A 23,212-nucleotide genomic window follows, 5' to 3' on the forward strand; every position below is an offset into this window, starting at 1 on the left:
GGATACACCCCCCCCCCCCCCCCCCACACACACACACACACATCTAATCTTCATATACGGTTTGATCCCTTTTACAACAAAACAAAAAAACATAGTGCAAAATACAACCATGTGATTCTTCACATACAATGTCAGCTTTTTTTTACTGAATATAAATCACCTGTGCAGACAACAAAAGTTTGGTGAGCTTCCCTATCACTTTCACTCAGCGAGAGAACGCTGGAGTCAGGTGGGCTGTTTCCCTTCAAGCTTGAAAGGGCTGGGGATTAAAAAGTCACTATGAGGTTGGAATTCTGGAGTTGGATTGATCTGTGTTTGTGCCAAGGAATGATGGGAAATGTAGTGCTCTTCCACTTTACAGCCCGCCTGAACTCCAGGACCCTGTTTCATTGTAAAAATACATGATGAAGCAAATTATAATGCACACGGTTCTCCTTCATTTGGGACTTTGAAGCTTAGAAGAATGACTTCCACTCCTTCTATTGTCACTAAGCTTGTTCAAAACCCTGAAGTAACACACACACACACACACACACACACACACACACAAACCCCTCCAGGCATTTCTCAACTGTAACCCAGTGGAAACGTCCCTCACCTGGGTTTAAAGGAAAGGACAGCTGACCACACACTTGGTAAGCAGCACAGCAAGCTTTAAAAAGACCAAACCTCCAGACCAGCGCTTCATACGGTTTGTCATTAAAACACGACTCGGCGTGGTTCAGGAGCTTTCAGCCAATGAATGCATATTACCACCATGGTCCCAGTAAGACTGAACTGAGGCATGTGTGGTATGTATAACTGATGAATACTTTTATCACCTTTCATTTAAGGCCTGCAGGTATCATTGTTTTTTGTAACGCTCACACATTGACACTTTGTTTTGGGAAAGGGTATCGAAGAATCTCTTTTCATATTGACCTCTTGTACACATTCACTCACTCAACAGGGGAGACTTGGGTCCCTCTGGCCAAATACATGGAAGTCACCAGAACCCAAGTTTTTTTTTTTTTAGGAGGGCTGACTTACACGCACACATAATCACAGATTTAAGGGATATCCAACTGCTTATTTTGAACTGACAGCCAGGTTAGAAATCCAAATAATTGATTACATCCTCTCCTAGAAGCTTTTCTCATTGTGTCTCCATCATTTTTTACAGGGTGTTTTACAGTCACAGCAAGTGGTCGTCCTCCTGGCTGTCTGGTGTCTATTTGACCTCAAGAATGGAGGGGTTGCACTCCATGATGGCCACAATGATTTTGTCAATGTAGTCCTGGAGTCTGTAGTTGATCTCCTCCTGTTTGTGAACAGCCTCCATCAACTGGAAACAGAGAAACAGAGATGAGCGGAGACACAGGAAAACACAAGTTAACTAGAGATTAGTCCTTTTTTGTTTTGTTTTGTTTTTTGTTTTTTAAAGACCAACCTCTACACGAGACACGGAGCTAATCTCTGCTGCCAAGGAGTCAGAGAAGGAGGCTGACATCAGGTTCTTGGCTCCCTGGATGCTCAGGTTGATGATCTGACCATTTAACTCGTCATTCTGCTCCTTTAGAGAGCGGTTGTCCTGAAGAGGTTTAATGCAAAATATCATGTATCATATCACATATTTCTGTTTAAAAAAAAACCTGAACACTGCCAAAAATATCCAAATAACCAGTCAATTAAGCAGGCCTTGCTTAGAATGTGCTTGCTACCTGTTTGAGTCGTTTGATCTCCTGCTCTAACTCAGCTTCCCGAGTTCGGGTCTGATACTCCTGCAGTCCTGCACCGGGTGTGCGTCCTCTCTTTGCTTCAGCCTCCAGCTTGTACAGCTGTAGGTGCTCAAGCTGTTTACGCAGGTCTTCAATTAGCTGAATACAAAGAGTTTAAGGGGGCATTAGACAAGTACACGGGAAAAAGACTTGACACACAGCAGAAAGTTACATATTATGTGCACAGATCAAATCAGTCCCACCTCCTGGGTGCACTCCTTCTCTTTCTGGCTCTGGTGGCGCTCGTGGCTCAGCTTGTCAGCCAGCTTTCTGCGAGACTCTGTTTCATCCTGAAGCCTGTCTGACATAGTTTCTACCTCATCCTGAAGCTTCGTCTTCTCCTGAAAACAAAAAACAACAAGATGGTTAAGATGAAAATAAGTGTTGGTAACAATTGAGAAAAGGAGGAAGGGGATATAAACACACCTCTTCCAGTCTCTCGATGTTTGCCCGAAGACAGGGAACACAGGACCTCAGCTCACTGTTCTCCTCGTCCAGCTGCTGCAGTCTGAGAAACAATCATACATCTCTTATACATACGAAGCTTACACCACAAAGGACTGTTACAGCCCTGTTTATTAACCACAGTAAAACACCACATGCAGTGGAAAATTATTGCCAGAGGGTGGCAGTGTGGCGCCACGATTCCTCCAACATGATGTCTATGCCTGACATCAGATTAACACATTTGTTTCCAATGAGTCAAAACAATTAAGATTGTTGGAATTTTGCCCCTTTTTTCCTGATCCCCTCACCTGGCCTGCACGTTTTCAAGCTCCAGTCCCCTCTCTCTCTCCAGCTTGCTCACGGCCTCCTTGTGACGCCGTGTTTCTTGTTGTAATAGCTCATCATCTTGGAGCTCCTGCTCTTTCAGCTGCTCCTCCAAAGCGTTGGCTCTGTGCACCAGCTGAAGGTTCTCCTGGCGAAGCCGTGCATGCTGCTCCCCTGACGCCTCCGACTCCTTCTCCAGTTCAGCAACTCTGCGCTCAAGTAGGAGCACCTGGAAAGAGTAAAAGTTTTATAGTTCTAAAAAATATGAAAATGTTTGGTATAATAAATAAATAAATAATAAATGTTTTTCTTCCATTAACAGCTTCTGCTGAAAGGTGAAAACTCAGTTAACTCCGTCACCTTGTCTGTGATGTCGTTGTCAGCATGCTCCAGGATGTCTCGTGTTAAGTCACTCATGGTGTCCAGAGTCATCGAGCTGTTCTGCAGGAGGTGTCTGCACATGAAGAAAGGAAAAAAAAACACACTTAACTCCCAAGAGCCTGTTTAAATTTGATATACTGCTGTTTCCAAACACAGCTATCTACTACAACCATAGTCGCAACATGAGCATGTTCCTGCTGACATCAGAGGACACATTTTGCTTACCTTGCTACTTTCTTGCTGGACAGCCTCTTCCCAGCACTGGACAGGGAAACAGAACAACAGGAAAATGTTCAGGAAGGGGATAGAGGAAAGAGACACCATTTCTCCCATCAGTCCCCCTCTCTCCCATGAGTAAAGGAGCCCAATTTCTTTGCTAGTATTGTTTTAATTCTAACTAAAGCTACGTGGAATTCACACAACACAGCAACCTTATAAATAAAAGCAATATAGCATCAGCTTTGCTTGACAAATTTATAGAATTACAGAACTTTTAAAATCCAAATATAGCATTCAGAATGCTATATTATAGGACAATGAAGTGGGCTTTGGGAGTTTCTAAGTTCCTGCTATACAGCAAACGGTCTCTAATCCTGGGTTCTTTGCAAGTTGACTACCACAGGGCATTTTGCAACAAAGCTCAAATGAAGCATGAAGCAAATAACAAGCACAAAAAAACACTCAAATCACCACTTACCTGTGATGCATGATGTTATTGTGTTCTATAACCCCTTTCAAATAAATGTACACGTACACTCAAAAACAGCTATGAAGCTTATGTTCAGATGATCCATTTTTTTGAGTGAAAATGGGAATGGACTAAATCAAAATGTAGCCACTGAAAGGATTTCCCCCACCCTCAATAGATGCTATGCACTAACACTGCATCTAAACACATATCAGGGTGCAGAGGGTGACGAAAGCTTGGGTACAGTGTGAGGCGAGATGGGCTTGTCACTATACACTGTATTTCCATGATGTGTGGACATTCCAACAAAACACACTTCTTGTTGCAAGTCCAACACAGCATGCACACATTATGGGGACATGCATGATCTGTGTCTAATCAGCACTGCAAACACACACGCACAGCTTACAGTCAGTCAGGGCTGTGAACAATGTGTTACCTAGTCATCTCTAGGAAATTGAGGCGAGTGGAGAGGTCCTCGAGACGACTTATTTGTTTGTGACACTGGCTACAGAAAAAGTCCAGCGCCTCCTCCCTGAGGAAGCTCTGAAAGCAGTCAGGGAGAGAAGCAGGTGCACTGGAAAGAGGAAACAGGGAGGAAGAGGGGGAGGAAGAGGTGAGTGACGGATTTGGTGGGTTTCAGGTGGGTTAAGGTCACCTCTGGGGCTGCAGAGTTAGAGTAGAGTGTGACAGGGACGTGAAACAGACAGTGCAGTGTGACTGTGGGTTGTTTTCCGGATTGTGGAAGAATAGCTCTCAGATAAATAATGGGTTGACCTCTCTTCAGTGCTAATAAGTTTGCTACACTCATGTCTAAAATAACAAAACAAACCGGCACATGATCCTGTTTATGTAGGCAGAGAGGCTGCCTCACATGACAACCTGAGATTTACTCGATGACTATATGCCGCACTGAGCAATGCTCTCCCGTCGGTGTGAAGGAACACTTTGTTACATGAACAGAAGTAACCCAACAATGTGTGCACATGTAGTCAGTGTTATAATATGTAGATAGATAAATGTGGAGGCGTGTGTAGGCAGCACTGCTGCATGAGTGCGATTGGCTCGAAACATGATGACGCATTCTCACTGAGTGGGTGAAGTTTGTGGGATGCAGTTATTTTTTTTCCTCTGTATGATAACCAGCAAGCAGACTTCTGACATCTTTTAAGGAAAATATTAAAGTTCTAAATACTTTTTTCTAACTAGGGACTTAATTTTACAGTCTTGATAGAGTATGTATAACAATAATCTTCATTATTTTCCTTAGTACAACTAAGACACCATTTACAAATCAATGAAGGGGCTCTAACTGCATCAACCCTCTTCTATTGATTACAATTAGGAATTAACTGTACCTCAGGTCTATATAAGTTATGACTGACAGAGTACCATTAGTGCCAATCCAGTTATACCACCTTATTTGCATTGTGAATGGGTTTCAAAAACTGAGCAGTTAGCAGTTAAGAGCTTCCTGGCAAGGCAAATAACGGAAATATCACCCAAGTGGGAATTACGCATTATCCGGCTTAGAGTCTCTGATGGAAAATGAGAAGGGGGAGGGCAAAAATGAGTGTGAACAGGAGCTCAACATTCAAAATGAATAGAGCCATAAATTGGAGAGTGTGAAAGTGTATTTTTGTTCACAATGGACACGTCACACAGCAGATGCAACCTGTATCTTCTAAACAGAAGGCGACACAACATCCACTTGTGTCTGTCCCAAGAATCACTTGGCATTTGATATCCACTTAAAAGTAGACTGAATACTATGGATCCAGGAAAGCACACATGAGCAAAGTAGTCATAGATGCACAATCTGGATGTCTTTGCCACAGTGAGAGTAAACAGAGAAGAATTCACCTAGTCTTCACTCCATTTTTATCTCACCCTTGGCCAAAAAATAAGACGGAGTCAGGAAGGACGCCTGATAGCTCTTATCAACGCCTGAGCTCAGTATCTTTGTTGAAAGAGAAACATTTTTTTGTAAAGACGTGCACATTTAGGCCACGGGCATACAGCTGAGAATGTGATAGTTTGACACCTCTTATCAGGAAGGGCTGATAAAAAGAAAATTGTGATTTCATAGGATGGTGAATCAGTAATATTCAAGTCAGTTAAAGACCGGTATGCTGGCTGCATTTAAAAATAGCAACAGCACTGTGGAACAAAATGTACAAAGTGTTGATATGTTTTTGTTAAAATTGACCTTAACATTCTAGCAGTCAGGCTTTACCTGGGCAAGAGCAGTGACGAGCCATTGACCTGCTCAGTGGGCTGTGTGAGTGAGCAGTCGCCCACATCCTCAGGACCCTCCACACTGCTCTCCAGCAGCAGCTCTGAGGTATTACTTTCCCCAAAGTCCTCAAAGTGTTCCTCCTCTCCACCAATAACCGTCACTAGGGAGTGGTTATGGAGCTCAGAGTTCAGGGAAAACCTGTGAGACACACAAAAATGCATGACTGTGTTACTAAGTGTGCTCTCTTAACATCAGCATTTAGTCTAAGTCAGGAAGGGTAACTGTACCAGGTTTAGACATTAGTGCAATGCATACAGCATTATCAGAAATTAGCTATAACAAAAACAAAACAAGGCCCAGAAGCCAGGAACGGACCAGATTTTTTTGTAAATCCCAAACAAGTGCAATTAATCTTTCCCCTGGAACAGCAGCAAACTAGGCAAGTTCAATCTCCTGCCTTCAAAGGTAATCTGTTAATTCACATTAATCCTAAAGGCTGCTTTGGTAGAAACAACATGTCTTGTGCCCTACTGGCACTGCAAAACCAGGGGGTCAAGCATATAGTAAGGGCTGAGACTGGCTTGCCATTATCACACAACTAAACACAACTATTGGATAGGGTCTGTTAGGGAAGCGAGGGTAATACATTTCAGTAAAGACACTCCTTACTTGACAGGAAAGCTGGAAGGTAGCCTTTCCTGCTGTCTAACAGGATATGTTAGATATCTTAAAAAACACACAGGACGAGGATGTCTAAAGCAGCAGAAAAATTTGCTTTCTCAGCATATCTCATGACACCTCATTTGCTTGTTTGCAAGAGTAATGCCCTCCAGTTGTCTTATTCATCACCTTAACTTAAAAATAGGAGATAATCAGAAATAGGAATACTTTATTAATCCCAGGGGGAAATTGCTTACAATCCAAACATCAAAACATGCCCAGAAAATGCCACTCTATACACTCCCTGGTGTCTTTTAACAATGCACAAGCTGCAACAATAACCACTGGTTACATGGTAGAACAACCAATTTTACAGTCACTTACCCTTTATTCAGGCTCTTAGTACCAGGCCCCTTATTAAGGCCCCTCACACAGAGGGACGGTGAGGAGAGAGAACGCATCTTTGTTCGCCCTCCGCTGCCCTGGCGTGAAAGCCTTGGAGCAACTGGAGTCAAAACCCCTGACAACCAGAGTGGAATCCTGAAGTTTCACAGGTGACACCAATTGAGAGAAAACTAAGAGATCTGGCCCCTAAAAATCACCAAGTGTCTGTTACTGATGAGCTGCCAATATACAGTCATGCCACATGACGAATTGTTGCATCGTCTGTGCTGCCCAAAAGACTTGAGGCTGACCAAGTGGCTTAATCAGATTTGAGGCTAAGCAACAACCAACAGACAGTCCTGCTGACTGTCCAAGGGCCAAATGTGTGTGGGGACACAGGAGCGGGACAGAGAAGGGAGGGGGTGGCTAATCCTGTTAGATTGTTAATCCCCTGGTCTAGTGCATATACTACGATCCTTAATACCTCAGTGGCTGCAGTTTCTAGCTCCAGTTAGCTTAGCTAACGAGGCTGTTAGGTATGTTGTGAGGTATGTTGAAACCTCAGTTTTAGTAGCTTCAAAAAGTTACATTAATTAAGTCACTTAAGCATTAGAAGAGAGTACTTCTTCTTTAATTTAAGCTGGCAATTTTTAGATCAACATTCTGAATTATGAAGGCAAGAGTTATAAAGTTGAAGAGTTAACTTCCAGCCAGAATAGTCAGATTAGCCCTTGCAAAAAGAAAGAGAAGGGCAAAAACAACAAGAAAAACTGCTAACTCAACACTTCCTGGAATTCAAGGCTCACTCATGGAATGGGAAGTCCAAACACATCCATGTCAGGCAGACCACTCCAATCCGTCATCAAGGCAGGCAGACAGGTCACACAGTCAGCAGATAAAGCCACAGCGCTCTGCACTTCCTCTCTGTGTTTGCCCTAAACACTCTCATAACATCTACACTCACATGCAGACATACAAATCTATGTGTTTTAACCTGTGTTTAAATCTATACAGAGGTCAATTCCAACTGATCAACAAGTCAGAGAAGAAAAGAAAGAAACAACTTGATTAGTGGCTTAACCACTGTTTAACAAATGGATTGATAGCTGTGTGTCAGCATGAAGGACTTATTACTCTAGCTGGTTTGTAACAGATCTGGAATGTATGGAGTATCCATGGGAAATGAAAACATTAGGTCAATAAAGTGGTGGCAGTCTATCCCTCAGTTTAATCTGCCTGTCTGGTGACCCAAATAGAGTCCAAGTGATCCACTGTTGGGCACGCATAACTCATGAACCACCTGATCTGTGTGAAGGATCAGTGTAGGGCAGCTGTAGGGCTAACCCTTGGCTATAGAATTAACACAGTTTTGCTCAATTCTCTAGCCAGCGGTGATTACTTGCAGCATTATTAAGTTGATATGGCTCTCATAGTAAGTGGATTACAAATGATGATGTATTAAGTCATTCAGGGTCACAGCCAATCACCTCAGCAGGGGATGTACAATAACAATATTCAGGAAATATAAATATACTGTATAACATACATGGCACGATGTATTTATACTGACCTATTTCCGCCATCTTCTGGGTCATGCAGAGTTGCCTCGATGCCACTGTCCGTCTCCACATCCTCATGCATCTCTGGGGGTACAAGAGCCCCTGTGTCCTCATCAGTGAAGGTTTCACACTCACTGTATGTGCTCTCAGAGCCCAGGTATGCACTGTCTGTCACCTCATTTTGCTACAGAGACAAACAAAGAATAAAAACAATATTATTATTAGTATTTCCACTGATCAGACAACATTCAATGATATAATAATCGGAACAATTTACAAAAGGTAGCAATCTGGCATATTTGTGGGTGGTAACCTGACTATAATCATTTATTGATGTTATTAAAATATTAGCATGGGTCTAAAAAGCACATACACTGAATTTAGAACAACAAAATACAGTAAGGTTCCACAAGAAAAAAGCTGAGGGTCATATATCAGTGTGTACATAAATACACACCAGGTGTATCTAAAAACATGTTTTCTTTTTATATTGTGACAGAAAATAACATATATTATAATTATAAAAATGTGAAAAAAGGCTTCCCTTTCAGAAATGGTCTCTTGAATCTTCAAGTCTTGCCAGTAGCTACAGACACCAATTACAACAACAAGCAAACACATCTGAGAACATAAACAGACTTCAGAGACAGTCTGCTGTGTTTCAGATGGCAGTTCCAAGCAAAACCTGCTGCATCAACACCTCCAGGCAACAAGTCTGTACCAAATGAGCAAGCTCACAGCTTTCTAAGCAACAAATACCAAACGCTGCATAACACGTGCCAAAAAAATAACATCTGAAGCTACCAGCAGTTAGAGACGCATTATCAGGTACCAGAGCTGAGAAGCCACAATGAAGGAAAGACAGCCGAGAAACGTTGGGCAGCATAACGTACCAGTATACGTGAAGTGTCAGCAGAAGCAGGGCGCAGAGGGGTATCCACCATTAAAACCATTTTCTACACCCAGTCTCTCTGATAGAAAAGCTGGCCTGCCATGAGAGCCCACTAATAACTCCTCCAAATGCTTCATTCACCTTCACTCTCAGAGAGTGGAAAAAAAATGGAAAATACTGTTACACTTTGTTCACTTCCACTGGGTGGTCAGAGGGGTGGAGACAGAGACAAAGTCCAATGACTAACACCAGCAATCCGTAATGCTCAGTCAACGACTACCAGCTTTTGTGAATGAGTGAATGCACGATCACATGAATAATTGTTTAATCTTTCCTGCCTCCTGGGTGCTTGACTTGATGCCCTGGTGTGACAGTATAAATCATTAAACCATGGCGTACATACTCACAGGTCAACAGTGAATGAGGATTATACATCATGGCAACCTGTCTAACCTTGTACTAACTATAAAACTAACATGCTACTGTGAAAGTGAGCATAGTTTTAGCAGACTGCTGCTAAGAACTAAAATCTAAGATGGAAATGGGAAGGTTAGAAATGGCAGAAAATATTTAATAAAGGAAAAAATGTGGTGGATGGAGCTTTGCATTTATGTAATGCCAGACCTCAGCTCGACAGCCTCACCTTGCCTGTTTTGAAAGCAAACAGGGACAGAACAGCAGAGCCATTGAGAGAGGGGAACTCTTTTCTGCCAGAAAGTCGAGGAAAAAACAAGGCCATGGACGCAGGTGTGGTGTCTACTTCAAACATGCACAAACTTCCCCAAAAACTCTGCGTATGGGTTCCAGTAAACAGCGGCCAGGGGGGTTGGAATATTTTATGTAGAAAATGCTTTAAAATAGCTGTTAGTTGAGACTTGAATCTGATTTTCCATTGGTATTTTTTATTATTTGGACACATGCAATTTAATTAAAAATGTATTTACTTACTTTCTTACACACCGTTCAATTACCTTAATTTAATTCTCACGATTTGGCAGTTCTTTATCATTCACATAACTGATTTTTATGCCAAAAACTTAAAATAAAAAAGGTGTTCACTGTGCACAGAAATGCTTTTTTAACCAAAGTAATTTAAAAGTACGCCTGAGTTAATTGTTCAAATATCTATTCACATAGACTGTACATAGGCCTTCACTTCTAAAGTATAACAAAAGGGGGCGCTGATACTATTCAATGTGAAGCTACTAAAACCACAACTATCATCCAGCAGTGCTTGAAGGGCACACAATAGAAGAAGCATTTCACTTTTGCAGAGGCCAGCAAAAATGATGTTTAAATATACATTTTTCCTGCACAAGAGAAGACAAGAATTCCAGATATGCCGACCACAACTGTAAAAACACAAGTCTACACACACACACATGTAAAAACTCAAATTCCAGCTAATTCAATATTTGTCAAGGAATACTCAAAAGCCTTGCCTGCCAAATGCCAATTTAGTGTCAGCCAAACCAGGGTGTTCAGTTTGTGGAACATTCACAGAGTGGTAATGATAGCTCTGCAAGCCACTCGGTGAATTACAGTGGGAAGACAGTGCACATGGAGTTCAGCCTGTGGCCTTAACACTCTGCTGCTGCATACAACAGTGGGAACTAAACGACACACACAACTAGAAAGAGGCTAAGCCTCTTGGTGGTAGCCTCACCTCGTCATACTCCTCCGGACAGCCCACAGCTCCATCCCCAGGACTGTAGTTTACATTGTAGAGCTGTGGCTCTGGGCCTGTAGATATGAGAGGGAGAAGACAGGTTTAATGTGTGCACAGTAAACCAAGTCAAACAGCAAAGGAGGCTCCACAAACACAGGACTGGTGTGTATACTATCAGCACCTACATGCAAACAGACAGCCATTATACAAAAAAAACAAAGGGAAGAGGTTTTGTTAAGTCAATGAAGCAACATAAGTCAAATGAGGACAGTTTACATGCAGTCTGGAGGGATAATTTTCAGTGTCCCTTTCTATTTATTCTGCAGTCAGATATTTAAGAACCAATAATTAAAGGTTAATTTGAAAATGCATATGCATTTTTGTATATGGGTTATATTTTTGCACTGTAAATTATACAGAATATTCAAAAAGATAGTTGAAATGACACAAAACATGAACAAATATCACGTAAATAATCCATGTTGTCCAATGACGTTTTACCATCTAATGGGAAATACTCCCTAAGTGTGCCATCAGCATATTTCAGAGTCTGTGCCACAGCTGCCCTACTTGGGCATATTTACAGTCAGCAATCTAAGCACAATGTGACAGTCAGTACCCATTATGTAATTTTTACACTCACATTTCAAGGGCTATAATATGTCAAGCAATAGGAATATGGGCAAAATAAAACAATAAAAAGGGCAAGAGGCAACCAATATCCAAGTCGCATTTGTCAATAAAGTTCTCCACTAAAAGAACCTGCAGATCAGCAGTGTAACCCGAGACGGACCAACAAGAGTCCCATCAGCCACTGTGGCTCCTATATCTAGTAAACAAAGCTGTGAATAGCACCCTGCTGGGAGAACAGAACACAAACAGTGTTCTGCCAGAGGACCCGAGGGGTTTTGTGCCTCTGGATCTTATGTAACCCTTTAGTCTTCAAGGCTCAAACACACATAGCAGGGTACTGAAGTAAAAGGAGTTGACGCTGTAAGGGACAAGCTGGCTTCTGTTGAGAAACGCACCTGCAGTCTCTTGGCATCATAACAAAATGTCAGAGGCTACCTTTTCTCTAAGACCAGTTTGTTTTGCTGTTCCAGACATGCCATAGCCACTACAGGGTGCAAGGCATTTCCATAGCCTGCAGGTATGTTTTTATTAAAAGGTGCATTTTTCAGTGACAACTGGGACAGAAATCAAATAAAACTAGAAGGTGGGGTGCAGAGAGTATTATAGTGAAACTAGAGCACAGGCTGGGAGCAGGAAGAACAGGTTTTTCTTACACAGACGTAGTGGTAAAAGGGCTAAAGAACATGGCATAGCCCTAAAAAAATCTATTGTTTTGCTGAGAAGTGACAGCAGTGTGTGAGTGACCTGGGACGTCCCAGGCTGGATCTTCACACACTAATGGGAAACTGCCTTCCAATAGGAAATTTGTGATTCATTCATCACATGGTTTGTTACAAAGAGAAGATTCACATTTTTTGCCAAAAATAACACTGTGATGGGAGCTGAATAAACAAGTTGAATGTTAATCCTCTTTTGTTTTTAAAAATATATATGATATGCTGATACAGGCATGTTTTTGCTTACATTCAAACGGCAATAGAGGATAAACAGAGAAAAACAAGGGGGGAGGACAGTGCAGAGAGCGAGAGGATGGTAAATAATTAAGGTGAATAGGACTCTCTGCCCAAACCTCATCTCTCAGTATGCCACTCTTGCTTTGAGACCTCGCCAATCAGCCTATGTGTCTGTGCATCTCATGCTTTCAAGTGCATGACTTATTAATGGTCTGAGTAACCAGAGCTGTGCAACCCAGAAAGCCTTGGGAAAGACTTCTACAAATCAATAGGATGGGTGGATTGAGGCATCAGTCACACTGACATCACCACACACCCAATACAGTATGTCAAAGACCTAACAGAGCTGTCAGATACAATGTGGAAAAAATATACTCTAACAGTTTTTAAAAGTGGAACAGTAGGGTATGAAAATGGTTAACAAAAATAGCATTACTTTGAGTTCAGTGACAGAGAATTTAGGTCAGTCTCCTTTCTTTCCCTTTGAAATCCCTTACCTCATCTAAGAGATAAATGTGAACATACTGTGTTGACAACGGCATTTGGACCCATGGGTAATGCAGAAAGATGTAGCCAGATGCAAGAAATGAAAGCTGACCATGTACAAGCCCATACAAATGTAGCGTACCACATACTTAATTGCAGCAGTAAGCACAGAGGCAAATAATATGTTCACAATAGTACAAGCAAAGGTACCGTATATTCCAGACTATAAGTCGCACTTTGTTTCATCCTTTGGCTGGGTATGCGACTTATACTCAGATGCGACTTATATATGAAAAAACATACAATTAGTTAGCCTTGTGTCCTGACATCCCATTACAAATATAATGGTAGCTGTTCCGTCCCTCTCTTGATGGTTCTCTTCCACCTCCAGCTTATCCACACTTTGCATTCCGAGAATAGGTGACGCGCACGTTCATGGAACGTGTGCTTGCAGCTGAGCCCAATTCCAGACAGCTATAGCGCACAGTAGTCTGCCTTTGACTCATTTACAGGATATTTATAGGAATTTCTGTGCGTTGAAGCTAATCATTTCTCTGCGTGAGAACTTGTTGAAATGCGTGCGTCTCACTCTCAATGCCCTGCAGCCGCACCACTTAAGTTAAGAGGAATTCAAGAGGCAACTTTACGTTAAAAACGTAGTGATTTACGCTGGCCCGGTGCGACTAATAGTCCGGTGCGACTTATCGATGGTTTTTTCTTCTTTATTATGCATTTTTTGGCTGGTGCGAGGTACACTCCGGTGCGACCTATAGTCCGGAATATACGGTAATCCACAATGAATGAACTCAATATCTGCATACCGCATGTTCACAATTCACTGGCCCCTTGTCTTAGACAGCAGGCCATCTGAGTCCACAAAACAGCACACAAGGAACAGTTTACAAGGAAGGCAATAAAAACATTTCAGTGTTGACTTGCCTCCATTGCTAATTGCAGAGATTCCACGGTGGAAGTCTTCAAAGCTGATGACTCCGAGGCCACTGGGGTCCAAAAACTTAGTCAGATTCTTCACCTGAAAGAAATAAACAACACAAGCTTTAAAACTTATTTCATCATGGGGGGAAAAAAACCCTTCCCCCGTTAGGCTTTTTGTTCTGCTGAGATGCTTCAGGATGATGTAATAAATGATGTAAGGGGAAGCTTTCCACAAATGACTTAGCTGCAATGTATGCATAGAGGCTTCAATAAAAAAGGACAGTACAGTCTGCAGAAGAGCCCAGTATTTGCACACAAACCACATAAAACAATGAAGGAGTCATTCCAAAGCTCACTTCACTCACATGACACTTTCACTGTAGAAAATGTGATCAATAAGGATATTTTGACTACAGAAGCACAAAAATTCACCAATAAAACTCTTCTGTCTTCCAGAGGACACTTTTGCAGATGTTTTGCTTTATTGGATTGAGGGCAATACTAAGCTTATACAGGCTTTAAAATGTACAAAGGCTGCTGTGTTGAACGTATAGCATATGGAAAAAGTGGGTAAATGTTTTAGCTGTAGCTGACAATACAGTCTCCAGACATACACATTTGCAAAAAACAGAAAATATTTTGATTGTGTTTTGGTTTAGTAGCACATTTATGATGAAGCTATGGTCTATGAACAGAAACTCTGTGAAACTCTCAGTGTTAAATGACTTATATAACTGCACCTACATACTGTATATTCCTATGGCCGGTAACCTGGCAACCTGAGGATGTGTGCTTCAGTAAACACGGGTGCTCAGAGCATAAAGACGGCAGTGCACCCAGGATCACCTCTATCTTTACGGGTTTATGTATGAGAGGGTTTTTTTTTTTTTAGGCACTGCATCGTTACCATCTAATCATCTTTGCTTAACATGAGAACTTGTCGTGCAAAATCATCCATGGCACCAGGCAATCAAAATGTATTCACACAAATAATAAACCAAGTCATCCATCACATGATGACACTAACCCATCATTACAGTATATTTTCAGGCACATATCACTGACACAATTACTGTAAATGGGAGTGAGCCTGAGAGTATGTTGTGTGAGGTTTCTGTGGTTTCACTTCACTTATTCCTTGAGAAAGTAAGCACACAATGTGAACAGGGGCCTTTTACAGAGGCTTTCGTTATGTGTGTGGCTTCTCTCTTGTACACTTTTTATATCAGTTACACATAAAAACAAGCTGATCTGCTTAGGAACGCTGAGCTCTGACTCCAGAGGCTGAGAAGGCTGAAACTCCTAATAAACCCACTCTGACAACCCCTGTGGATTATGATCTGGGTTTGGTGAATTAAACCCAGCTGTACTTGGTGTGAGAAGGGGAGTGACTGATCTCACTGAATGCTGGTTACTGAAATTCTGTGATGTTAAGTTTTAAAGGCTCACCCAGCTCTCATTTCTGCTATGGTAATACCTCTTCTTACATGAGATTTGTTATATTCCCAGCTTCAAAAAAAAAGCAGTGGTGAAAGAAGAGGGTTTTTTTAAGTATTAAACTTGTGCACAGAAATCTGTGGCTGAGGTCTGTTGTAGGCGTTTGAATGTAGTGCTTAAGCTTTCCAGTGCTTCACAATGGAACATCACAGTTAACAGGAAATCATTTGGTTCCATGCAGCTATTCGTCTTGGTGAGGTGAGAAAACTGAGGTGTGATTGTCTCTGGTTCGTATGACATGTTTGCCTATCTGTTATAATAGGCAGGAAATTGGTGCCACTGTGCCTTTTAAAGTACTGGCCTACATCTGGGTTGTAGAGTCCTTACAGCACTGTTAGGTGCACCCTTAGGTCTTGTGAGCAGTGCCTGCTAGCTATCCCTAGGTCTAACATAACAACTAAAAGGCAAATGTTTCAGCTCAGCAACCACCTTGAAAAGCCGTTTGACAGCTGTTGAAATCTGCAAACAGTCCCAATTTAAATAACTGAGTCTAGACCTGCCTATTTATTGAATAAATGGCTGGTACCACTGTGCCTTCCACAGACTAACAGTTTATGTATTTGTTATGACTGTTACTGTGTATTTTAATTAAGACCAGCCTCTGTTGTTCTCTATTGGTCTTGCAAAGCCCTCTAAATTAATGGAACTGACTGGAACTAAAGTAAAATCTTCATACAACAGATTTTTTTAATACTCCTTGTTTTTTTGGGGGGTTTTTTTACATTTATTTTGACAAGATACTTCAAAGTATTTGCAACAATAAGCATGTTACAGCTGTGAGTGATATAGTAGTAATTTACTATAGTGTACTATAGTAATAGTAAGACAGAAGTGAAAAACTACACTGAAACGCAAGTGTCGGCTGGACTGCTCCAAAGAGCAGCAAAGGGGCTGTGGTTTTTCTGTTTCCTCTATTTGTGTCTAATCAGTGCCGGGGCACGCCTGACCGCCTCCACACAGACCACTGTTGTGCATAACCCCATGGAGGAGAATACCCCTTCGGTGAGAGTCTTTGCTGAAGGGGATTTCACAAAAGTTTCTAAACAAAACTCTGATAGCCACGATCACAAGCCCAGTGGGTTGGCGAAGGACGATGTACAAAAAAAATGAGAGAACAATCTTAAAAAACAAAAGCCAACTTAAGAGAGGGGATGTTTCAGGGCATGGGACATTCCATTGTGGATTAGAAGGGCAGTACATAAAAGCAGCGGGTGCAGGGGGGGGAGGCTGGCCAAAGGTTTAGGTAGAGTCGACTCACAAGAGAGACAGCACTACAATGCAATTCAGTGTGGCTTTTGTGCAGAATCAGGGTCACAACCAGAAACTGAGTGGTGGTTGCAAAGATCTTTTCAATAGCTGTATTCCCCGATTAGGCACATGTCTGCAGGACATGTCACCTTTTTTCAGAGTAAATGCTATGAATGGATAACAGTAGGTCAGCATTTACAGTGCCTACAAACGACAGTGGAGGAATTAAGCATAGTGTATCTCTACCGATCGCCTTAGAAATGTCTCACATTCAGAAAACCTTGGAACTTAACATATTTAAAAAGGCAAGTTGTCTAAATTCATGGAGGAACATCTAAGTTAACACACCAATGTGTGTTTGTGCTTAACATTACAACTGTACTTTGTCTTCTACCAAACATTCTGCATTATATGTTACTACATTCAAACCTCATACACAATACATTACGAGTGTGTATGAACACTTTCCCCAATCCCCATTACATCCTGGAATAATTCTGGCAGAAGTATTTGCATGTTAAGCATACAAGCACAAGCTGAACATTTATGCAAATGCCACATGAATACCTTCCTGCCGTTTTTGACAGGCCGCTGCATGGGAAATTTGCAAAGATAGTACATACACTTTATGTAAGTTCCCATTTCTAGTCTTTAACTAATACATATATATATATATATACACACAAGTCTGTGCTCTGCTTTGACTACAAAGAGATTTTCTTGAGGAAGAATCACCAAATATTCCAATAATAATAATTGCAATTGGCTTACATCCATATAAATAAATTGAACTTTATTTTACCATTAATATTTATGTTGTGAACAAAACCTATTTTTTATATATTTTTTTCTTACTGAGGTATGCTAAAGCACTTACCACCACAGAGTGTGGTATAAATGTGCTAATCGGTGTCATTCAGCTGTGGAGGTTATTCAAACTGCCGTTATCTCCAAATGACTGAATAACAAGCACATAACAGGGCAAGCTTATGCAAATATGAAAAGTACATCATATCATGTGAGCAGAGTGAAGCATACTTCAGCAAAAAAAAAACATAATGTGTTTGTATTAGCTTTGTTATATCAGACCTTTCTTAGTGATCCTTGTGAACAGCTAAATCCACTGAAAGGCTACATGCATAATACAACATTCCACAAATACTGAAGATAAGTCTGTCTACTGTCTGCTTACTTACTGTAAATGAAAAGGCTGTGTGCCTTTCCCAGATCGTGAAAACAACAGCAATGTGAGAGGAGATTCCTGTAAGGGTACAGATTAGCTCATGAAGCTCTTGGAAACCAGACACCCGATAGCTAACACAAAGAAAGAAGCCACCTAATCAATCTGCACAATCTGGTTAGCTGTCCAAGGAAAACCTTTCAGATGTTGAAGTCCAAATGAAACTGCTGAAACTGATGTGCAGAGGAAAATTCCACCAGAAACCAAACAATATAGAATGACATTAAAACAGACCACACCTGAAATAAAATCAGCTCCCAGTGTCAAGTACATGTCTCACATTTTAGCACTCCCAAGCAAATCAACAGGTGGAGCTGATTTACAAAAGCTCTGTTCCCCCCCGGTCCCTTCAAAACAAGGTCATGGGCAGTTAGTGGAGAGCACACCAAACCATGAAGTCCCTCTGACTCAGGAAAATACATTTTACTCCTAATCCTTCCCAATTCCCTGCCTGGGGAGCTGCAGATACCTATGGCTAGACATGGGACAAATCAGGGCCGAAAGAGGCGCTTTGAACCAGGGGGAGAAGGGATTAAAAAGCATTAGTGAGCGAGCATCACACTTTGTGTGTGAGTGTGTGTACGGTTGCAGTGAGCACCCATGTTCACCCAAAGCCCCTGTGCAAAGTCTAAAAGAGACTGGAAGGGTTTATATTTAGCCCAAATGTATTACTGTATACTGTAAATAAACTATTTGCCTACATTAAATATGCAGGCATATTGTGGGAGGTGCCTGGCAAAAAGAAAGAAACTGACAGTCTACCCTTTGTCAGGACATCATATGCCATCCAATATTGTCAACTATGATACATTACACAGAAAAGGATTACTGTACCAAAAGCAACTTTATTTTAGCCCCACTGTCCTTATACTCTTATGTGCAAAGGTGTGAGCGCTTCCTGGTGCCCTGCAACTTGTACACATTAAGGCAGGTACACAAACAAGCCTGCAAGGCAGGAAAATAAACTGAGCCATAGTTCATCTACGGCATGTCAAATGTTTACTCAAATCGTCGCTTTCGGTTGAAGGCAAGGTCAACACCTAAACGTACTAGGCCAACTGTTTCCTGTCTGATGCCTTGCAAATAAAATGAAGCTGAAGATCTCCTGCAAAAGGAAAGATACAACAACACCCAACATGGGTCAGGGTCATGGGTGGAGTGACAATTATGAGTCAAACCACAAGAGATTATGCTCTATTATATGATGCCTATTTTGTCACTTGACATATGGACTAGCTTCAAGCCTGACACAAACAATATGCTTCACATCATCATAGGATAACTATGATAACCTTAATCCCAGATAAACACTCACCAAAGATGACAAACTAATCCTAGCATGGTTTAAATGATACAACACACTATTTAAACAATTTATCACAGTAAATGTTGGGTGCTGCTGTGTCCTGCTGCTGTGTCCAAGCAGGGGTTAAAATGTTACTGCATCATGTGCCAGGACAACATGAACCTGACACACTTATGTTTAACACTGCAGAAATGTACAGAATTCTGTATATCTTTATTAAGATATCCACACAAAATCTAATAATAGAAATTACTTCAATTGGCAGATTTACTAACATATCTCCTAAAAATTAGTGGTAAACATATCTGGTTCCTTAACAACTTAAATACTTAGAGGGAAATAACATCAGTGAATGGATTTCTAATGATTGGATTACACAGGCTTTTTGCCGGAGGCCCTCTAAAGTGCTTCAGGAAATCAATAATAAAACATTTTCATAAATGTATACTGTTACATGAAATTTCACTCAACACACACTGGACAGCTTCCTAATACTGCAAAGAAAAACAAGACGTCTCACCTGATCGGCCCCGTAGGCTGCAGCAAATTCCATGAACTCCTCAATACGAACAAAGCCATCTCCATCTTGGTCTAAAGCGTCAAAGACAGCTTTTAGTGGGGAGACATCTTCCTCACTCGAATCCACAGCTGAGACCATTGGCAGTGAGTCATCTACCACCATGTTAGAGAGGGAAATTTTCTCCACAGCTTGCTCACTAGTCCATCCAGCTTCAGGAGAGGAAGTGTTTAAGTCCTGAACTGAGAAATCTAAAGAAGCCAGTTCATGACAAACTAAACCCTCGAGCTGGTCAGTATGTGTCAGCCTCTCCTCTTCCCTCTGCTCAGCTGGTGAATCAATAATGCGTCCATTCTGTTTCAAGTTCCAAGACTCCTCATCATGTATCTCCTCAACAGTCAAGCACAGGTCCAAAGCCATGGCTGTATTCCCCTGATTGTTGGCTTCAGAGCAAATTTTGTCTTCCATCAAATCCTTAGACACACTTTCCAATGAGTAACTCTCACTGGTGAAATCACCCTGGATGAGGCCATCTTCAGCCAAAGGCAGCGTCACCGACGAAGGTTCATCTGAGAAACACAGAGTTTGTGAGTCATTCTCACCTTGCTGATTTCTTACTACAGCAGCTTCTTCATGTGCCCCCTCTGACTGCTCTGTCGGTACATCAGAGACAGGACTGGCAGGGCTGGCAGGGCACAGACTCAGGCTGCTGTCAGTATCTGGAACCTCCAAATCCAACAAAGGCACAGATCCTTCAAAACACTCCAGTGATGTATTGATATGGTTATGTGGGAGGCAGTTCTCAGGTAAAGCTTGCAGAGCAGCGCTACTGGTTACTGGCAGATCAGTCACTTGATCAGGGAATAAACCTTTGTCTCCGGTTTCAGGTGACAAAGTCCCCCTGGCCTGTAAGGGAGAGAGATCCGCCTGCTCCTCCTCTCGTGACAGGTTGACCAGCTCCTCACTGACACCCTGTGGGTTGAAGTCACCTGGAGACTCCGGGGTGAGATATGAGTTTTCATTTGACAGGAGATCTACTAACAAAACTGGATCACCTGTGTCGGTTTCAGAATTTCCATTACAAGACTTCACTGGGGAAGATGGCATACTAAGGCTTATGAGCTCAGCCTCACTACTGAGGATATTTGAGCCTTCAAGAGGGAAATCCTGTGTCAGAGTCAGGTCCTTACAGGGAGAGTTTTTCCTTATCACATCAGTCAGGTTGGAAGAAAATAGCCACGACAAAGTGTCATTGATTTCATCAAGTCCCTCGACTTTTTCCGTGAAATCCTCTATGTGATTACTGTGGAGAGAAGGCTGGGACAGAGTGGAGTGATCTCCTTTTAACTGCAAATCTCCACAAGAAAAATTAGAGACATTTATGAGGTTGTCCAGCTCTACTGGCTGGTCCATAAAATCCTTCTCCTCATCTTTGCTTTGTTGGGTCGTTTGATCCTGGTTTCTGAAATCCAAACCTGTCTGGTCACTCTTGTTTTGACAGAGCACGCCTTCATTGTCTGAGTCCAGTGTTTGAAATCCAAGAGGAAATGGTTGTTCTGACTCCCACTGCGTGTGCCCCAAAGGGCCCGACAGAACTGTTGGTTCCATTTACACTGGCTTCAGCAAACTTGATAAAGCTGGCGAGGTTTTATCTCACTGTTGTTGTTAAGATCCAGCTCTTTAGTTTTAATGCCATGCTTTTATATGGCACTTAAATATCCAATAAAATCATAGAAGAAGTCTATTGTCCTTATCCAACATTGAAATATGTTGACAGGTGTACAGAGTACTGAATAGCAGTTTGAGATGATAAGTAGATTAGAAACACCAGCAGTCAAACAAACTGATAACGTTTAAGTTGAAAAGAAGAAAACAGAAATCATGTTAATTTCTAGGCTTCATTATACGTCTGACTTAAAATGCATTTTGACTCACTATGTCCCGTCCTGCCATGGCTTGTCCACTGCTGGTTGTTAACAAACGTTTCAGCGTCGGCACATCCGACGTCAACATACTTCATTTCGGGCTTAAAGCTGTTAAACAGCGTTTCAAAAATAACCAAACACACAAAGATGACGACATTACTCCACTAGCGAGCACGTTTGAGACTCCTCAGTCACGAAATAACACGTTAAGTCGCGAGTGTTTGTCAACATTAGCTTCCTTAGCCGATTATCTAATCTCATCCATCGCAAGCTAGTTTACCGAGGTGGAAACGATGTGATACAAATCTCCAGTTTTAACCTTAAATATGTCATTATAGGATAAGTTACCACATGTGGCAAACCCCGACCTTCTTTTCCTCTGATCAATTCATGCCAGAACTAATGCTAACTCCTCCTTCGAGCATCCCACTTCTTTCGTGCCATTGGTCAGGGGGAGCTGCTAACTGACTAGCTAGCAAATTAGCCTATTAGCTAGCAATCTCGCTAAACAGCCCGCTGTCTCTGCCTCCGCTCAGCTAAATGAATCCAAACGTTATCTCCAGGACTTCCTTTGTCTAAAATGCGATTACGGAATCTGTCGTCTTCGCTGCGGTCTTTTTCTCCATTTCGATGCCGTTTTCCAGCGGCAATCCACCTGTGTCAGTCAGAAGACAGGCCAGACGAGTGCCGAGACGAAACCCGTCCTTTCCTCCTCAAATTCCTTTATCGTCCGCGTCTCCAAAACACATCTGCCTCAACGTCCCTCGTCGAAAACCACAACGAAAACGAAGAGGGAGGCAAACAAGGCCAATGAGCTCACTCATTTGACAATCGGTCCATCGATGTTGATTACAGACACCGAACGCTCTCGCATCAGCATCAGCAGTGTCCCATCCGCCGCCTCCTCCTCTCCTCCTCCTCCTCTCCTCCTCCAGCCGCATACACACACCAATGACGTTTCACGCAAGCGTACAAAACAGCCCGCAGTAGCGCTGCCTGTACAGCACACATCAATTGGGTTTTAATTATTTCCGTTTGTGCGCAAATCCCACGCTTGAATCTCAAATCAGTAGCTTGTCAAAAATGTTTCAGAGACTGGAGGTGTTTGTGGGGAACTTCCGTCCACACAGGAGGAGGTCAAAGGTCAGGGTCTGGTGGAGGTGCCCTTACCTAGCAGGGATTTGAGGTGTCCTACAGGTACACTGTGAGCCAACTACTGATTAATTCACAATTTCCCTTTCAAACCCACTTGACATACCAACTACACCAACATGTAGTTTTCACATCTCATGTGGAGGATGGAGATTTCTAATGTAAACAGAAATTGCTAACAGGTGAAATAGTAGTGTTTTGGCACCCCCAACTGACTAAAAATGGTAATGTTTTACTTCTGAATCTTTATTTGCACACAGTGGGTCTGCATGTTGTTGAATCTACAGCATTTACAAGTAAAATAAAAGGCAAAAAAAAA

General features: G+C 42.0%; 1 protein-coding gene across 3 annotated transcripts; it reads right to left on the bottom strand.

The window, feature by feature from the left end:
* Positions 1-965: 965 nt before the first annotated feature.
* rab11fip3 (RAB11 family interacting protein 3 (class II)) lies at positions 966-22,644 on the bottom strand. 3 transcript variants are annotated; one of them, XM_028407985.1, is made up of 14 exons: positions 21,752-22,644; positions 19,820-19,890; positions 14,012-14,105; positions 10,998-11,074; positions 8,451-8,623; positions 5,834-6,034; positions 3,135-3,170; positions 2,889-2,982; positions 2,513-2,757; positions 2,184-2,265; positions 1,961-2,098; positions 1,701-1,856; positions 1,430-1,570; positions 966-1,324 (listed from the first exon to the last, which is right to left on the bottom strand). In XM_028407985.1, the coding sequence occupies exons 1-14, from the start codon at positions 21,834-21,836 to the stop codon at positions 1,211-1,213; spliced, it is 1,707 nt and encodes a 568-aa protein (XP_028263786.1). In that variant the 5' UTR covers positions 21,837-22,644; the 3' UTR covers positions 966-1,210. The 3 variants fall into 3 exon arrangements, with proteins under 3 accessions (XP_028263786.1, XP_028263784.1, XP_028263787.1); XM_028407983.1 differs by having other exon boundaries at positions 19,820-22,644; XM_028407986.1 differs by lacking the exons at positions 10,998-11,074; positions 14,012-14,105; positions 19,820-19,890; positions 21,752-22,644 and adding an exon at positions 9,333-9,525.
* Between the last annotated feature and the right edge of the window lie 568 nt (positions 22,645-23,212).

This window comes from Parambassis ranga, chromosome 6, assembly GCF_900634625.1.
Source record: "Parambassis ranga chromosome 6, fParRan2.1, whole genome shotgun sequence".
Lineage (NCBI taxonomy): Eukaryota > Metazoa > Chordata > Actinopteri > Ambassidae > Parambassis > Parambassis ranga.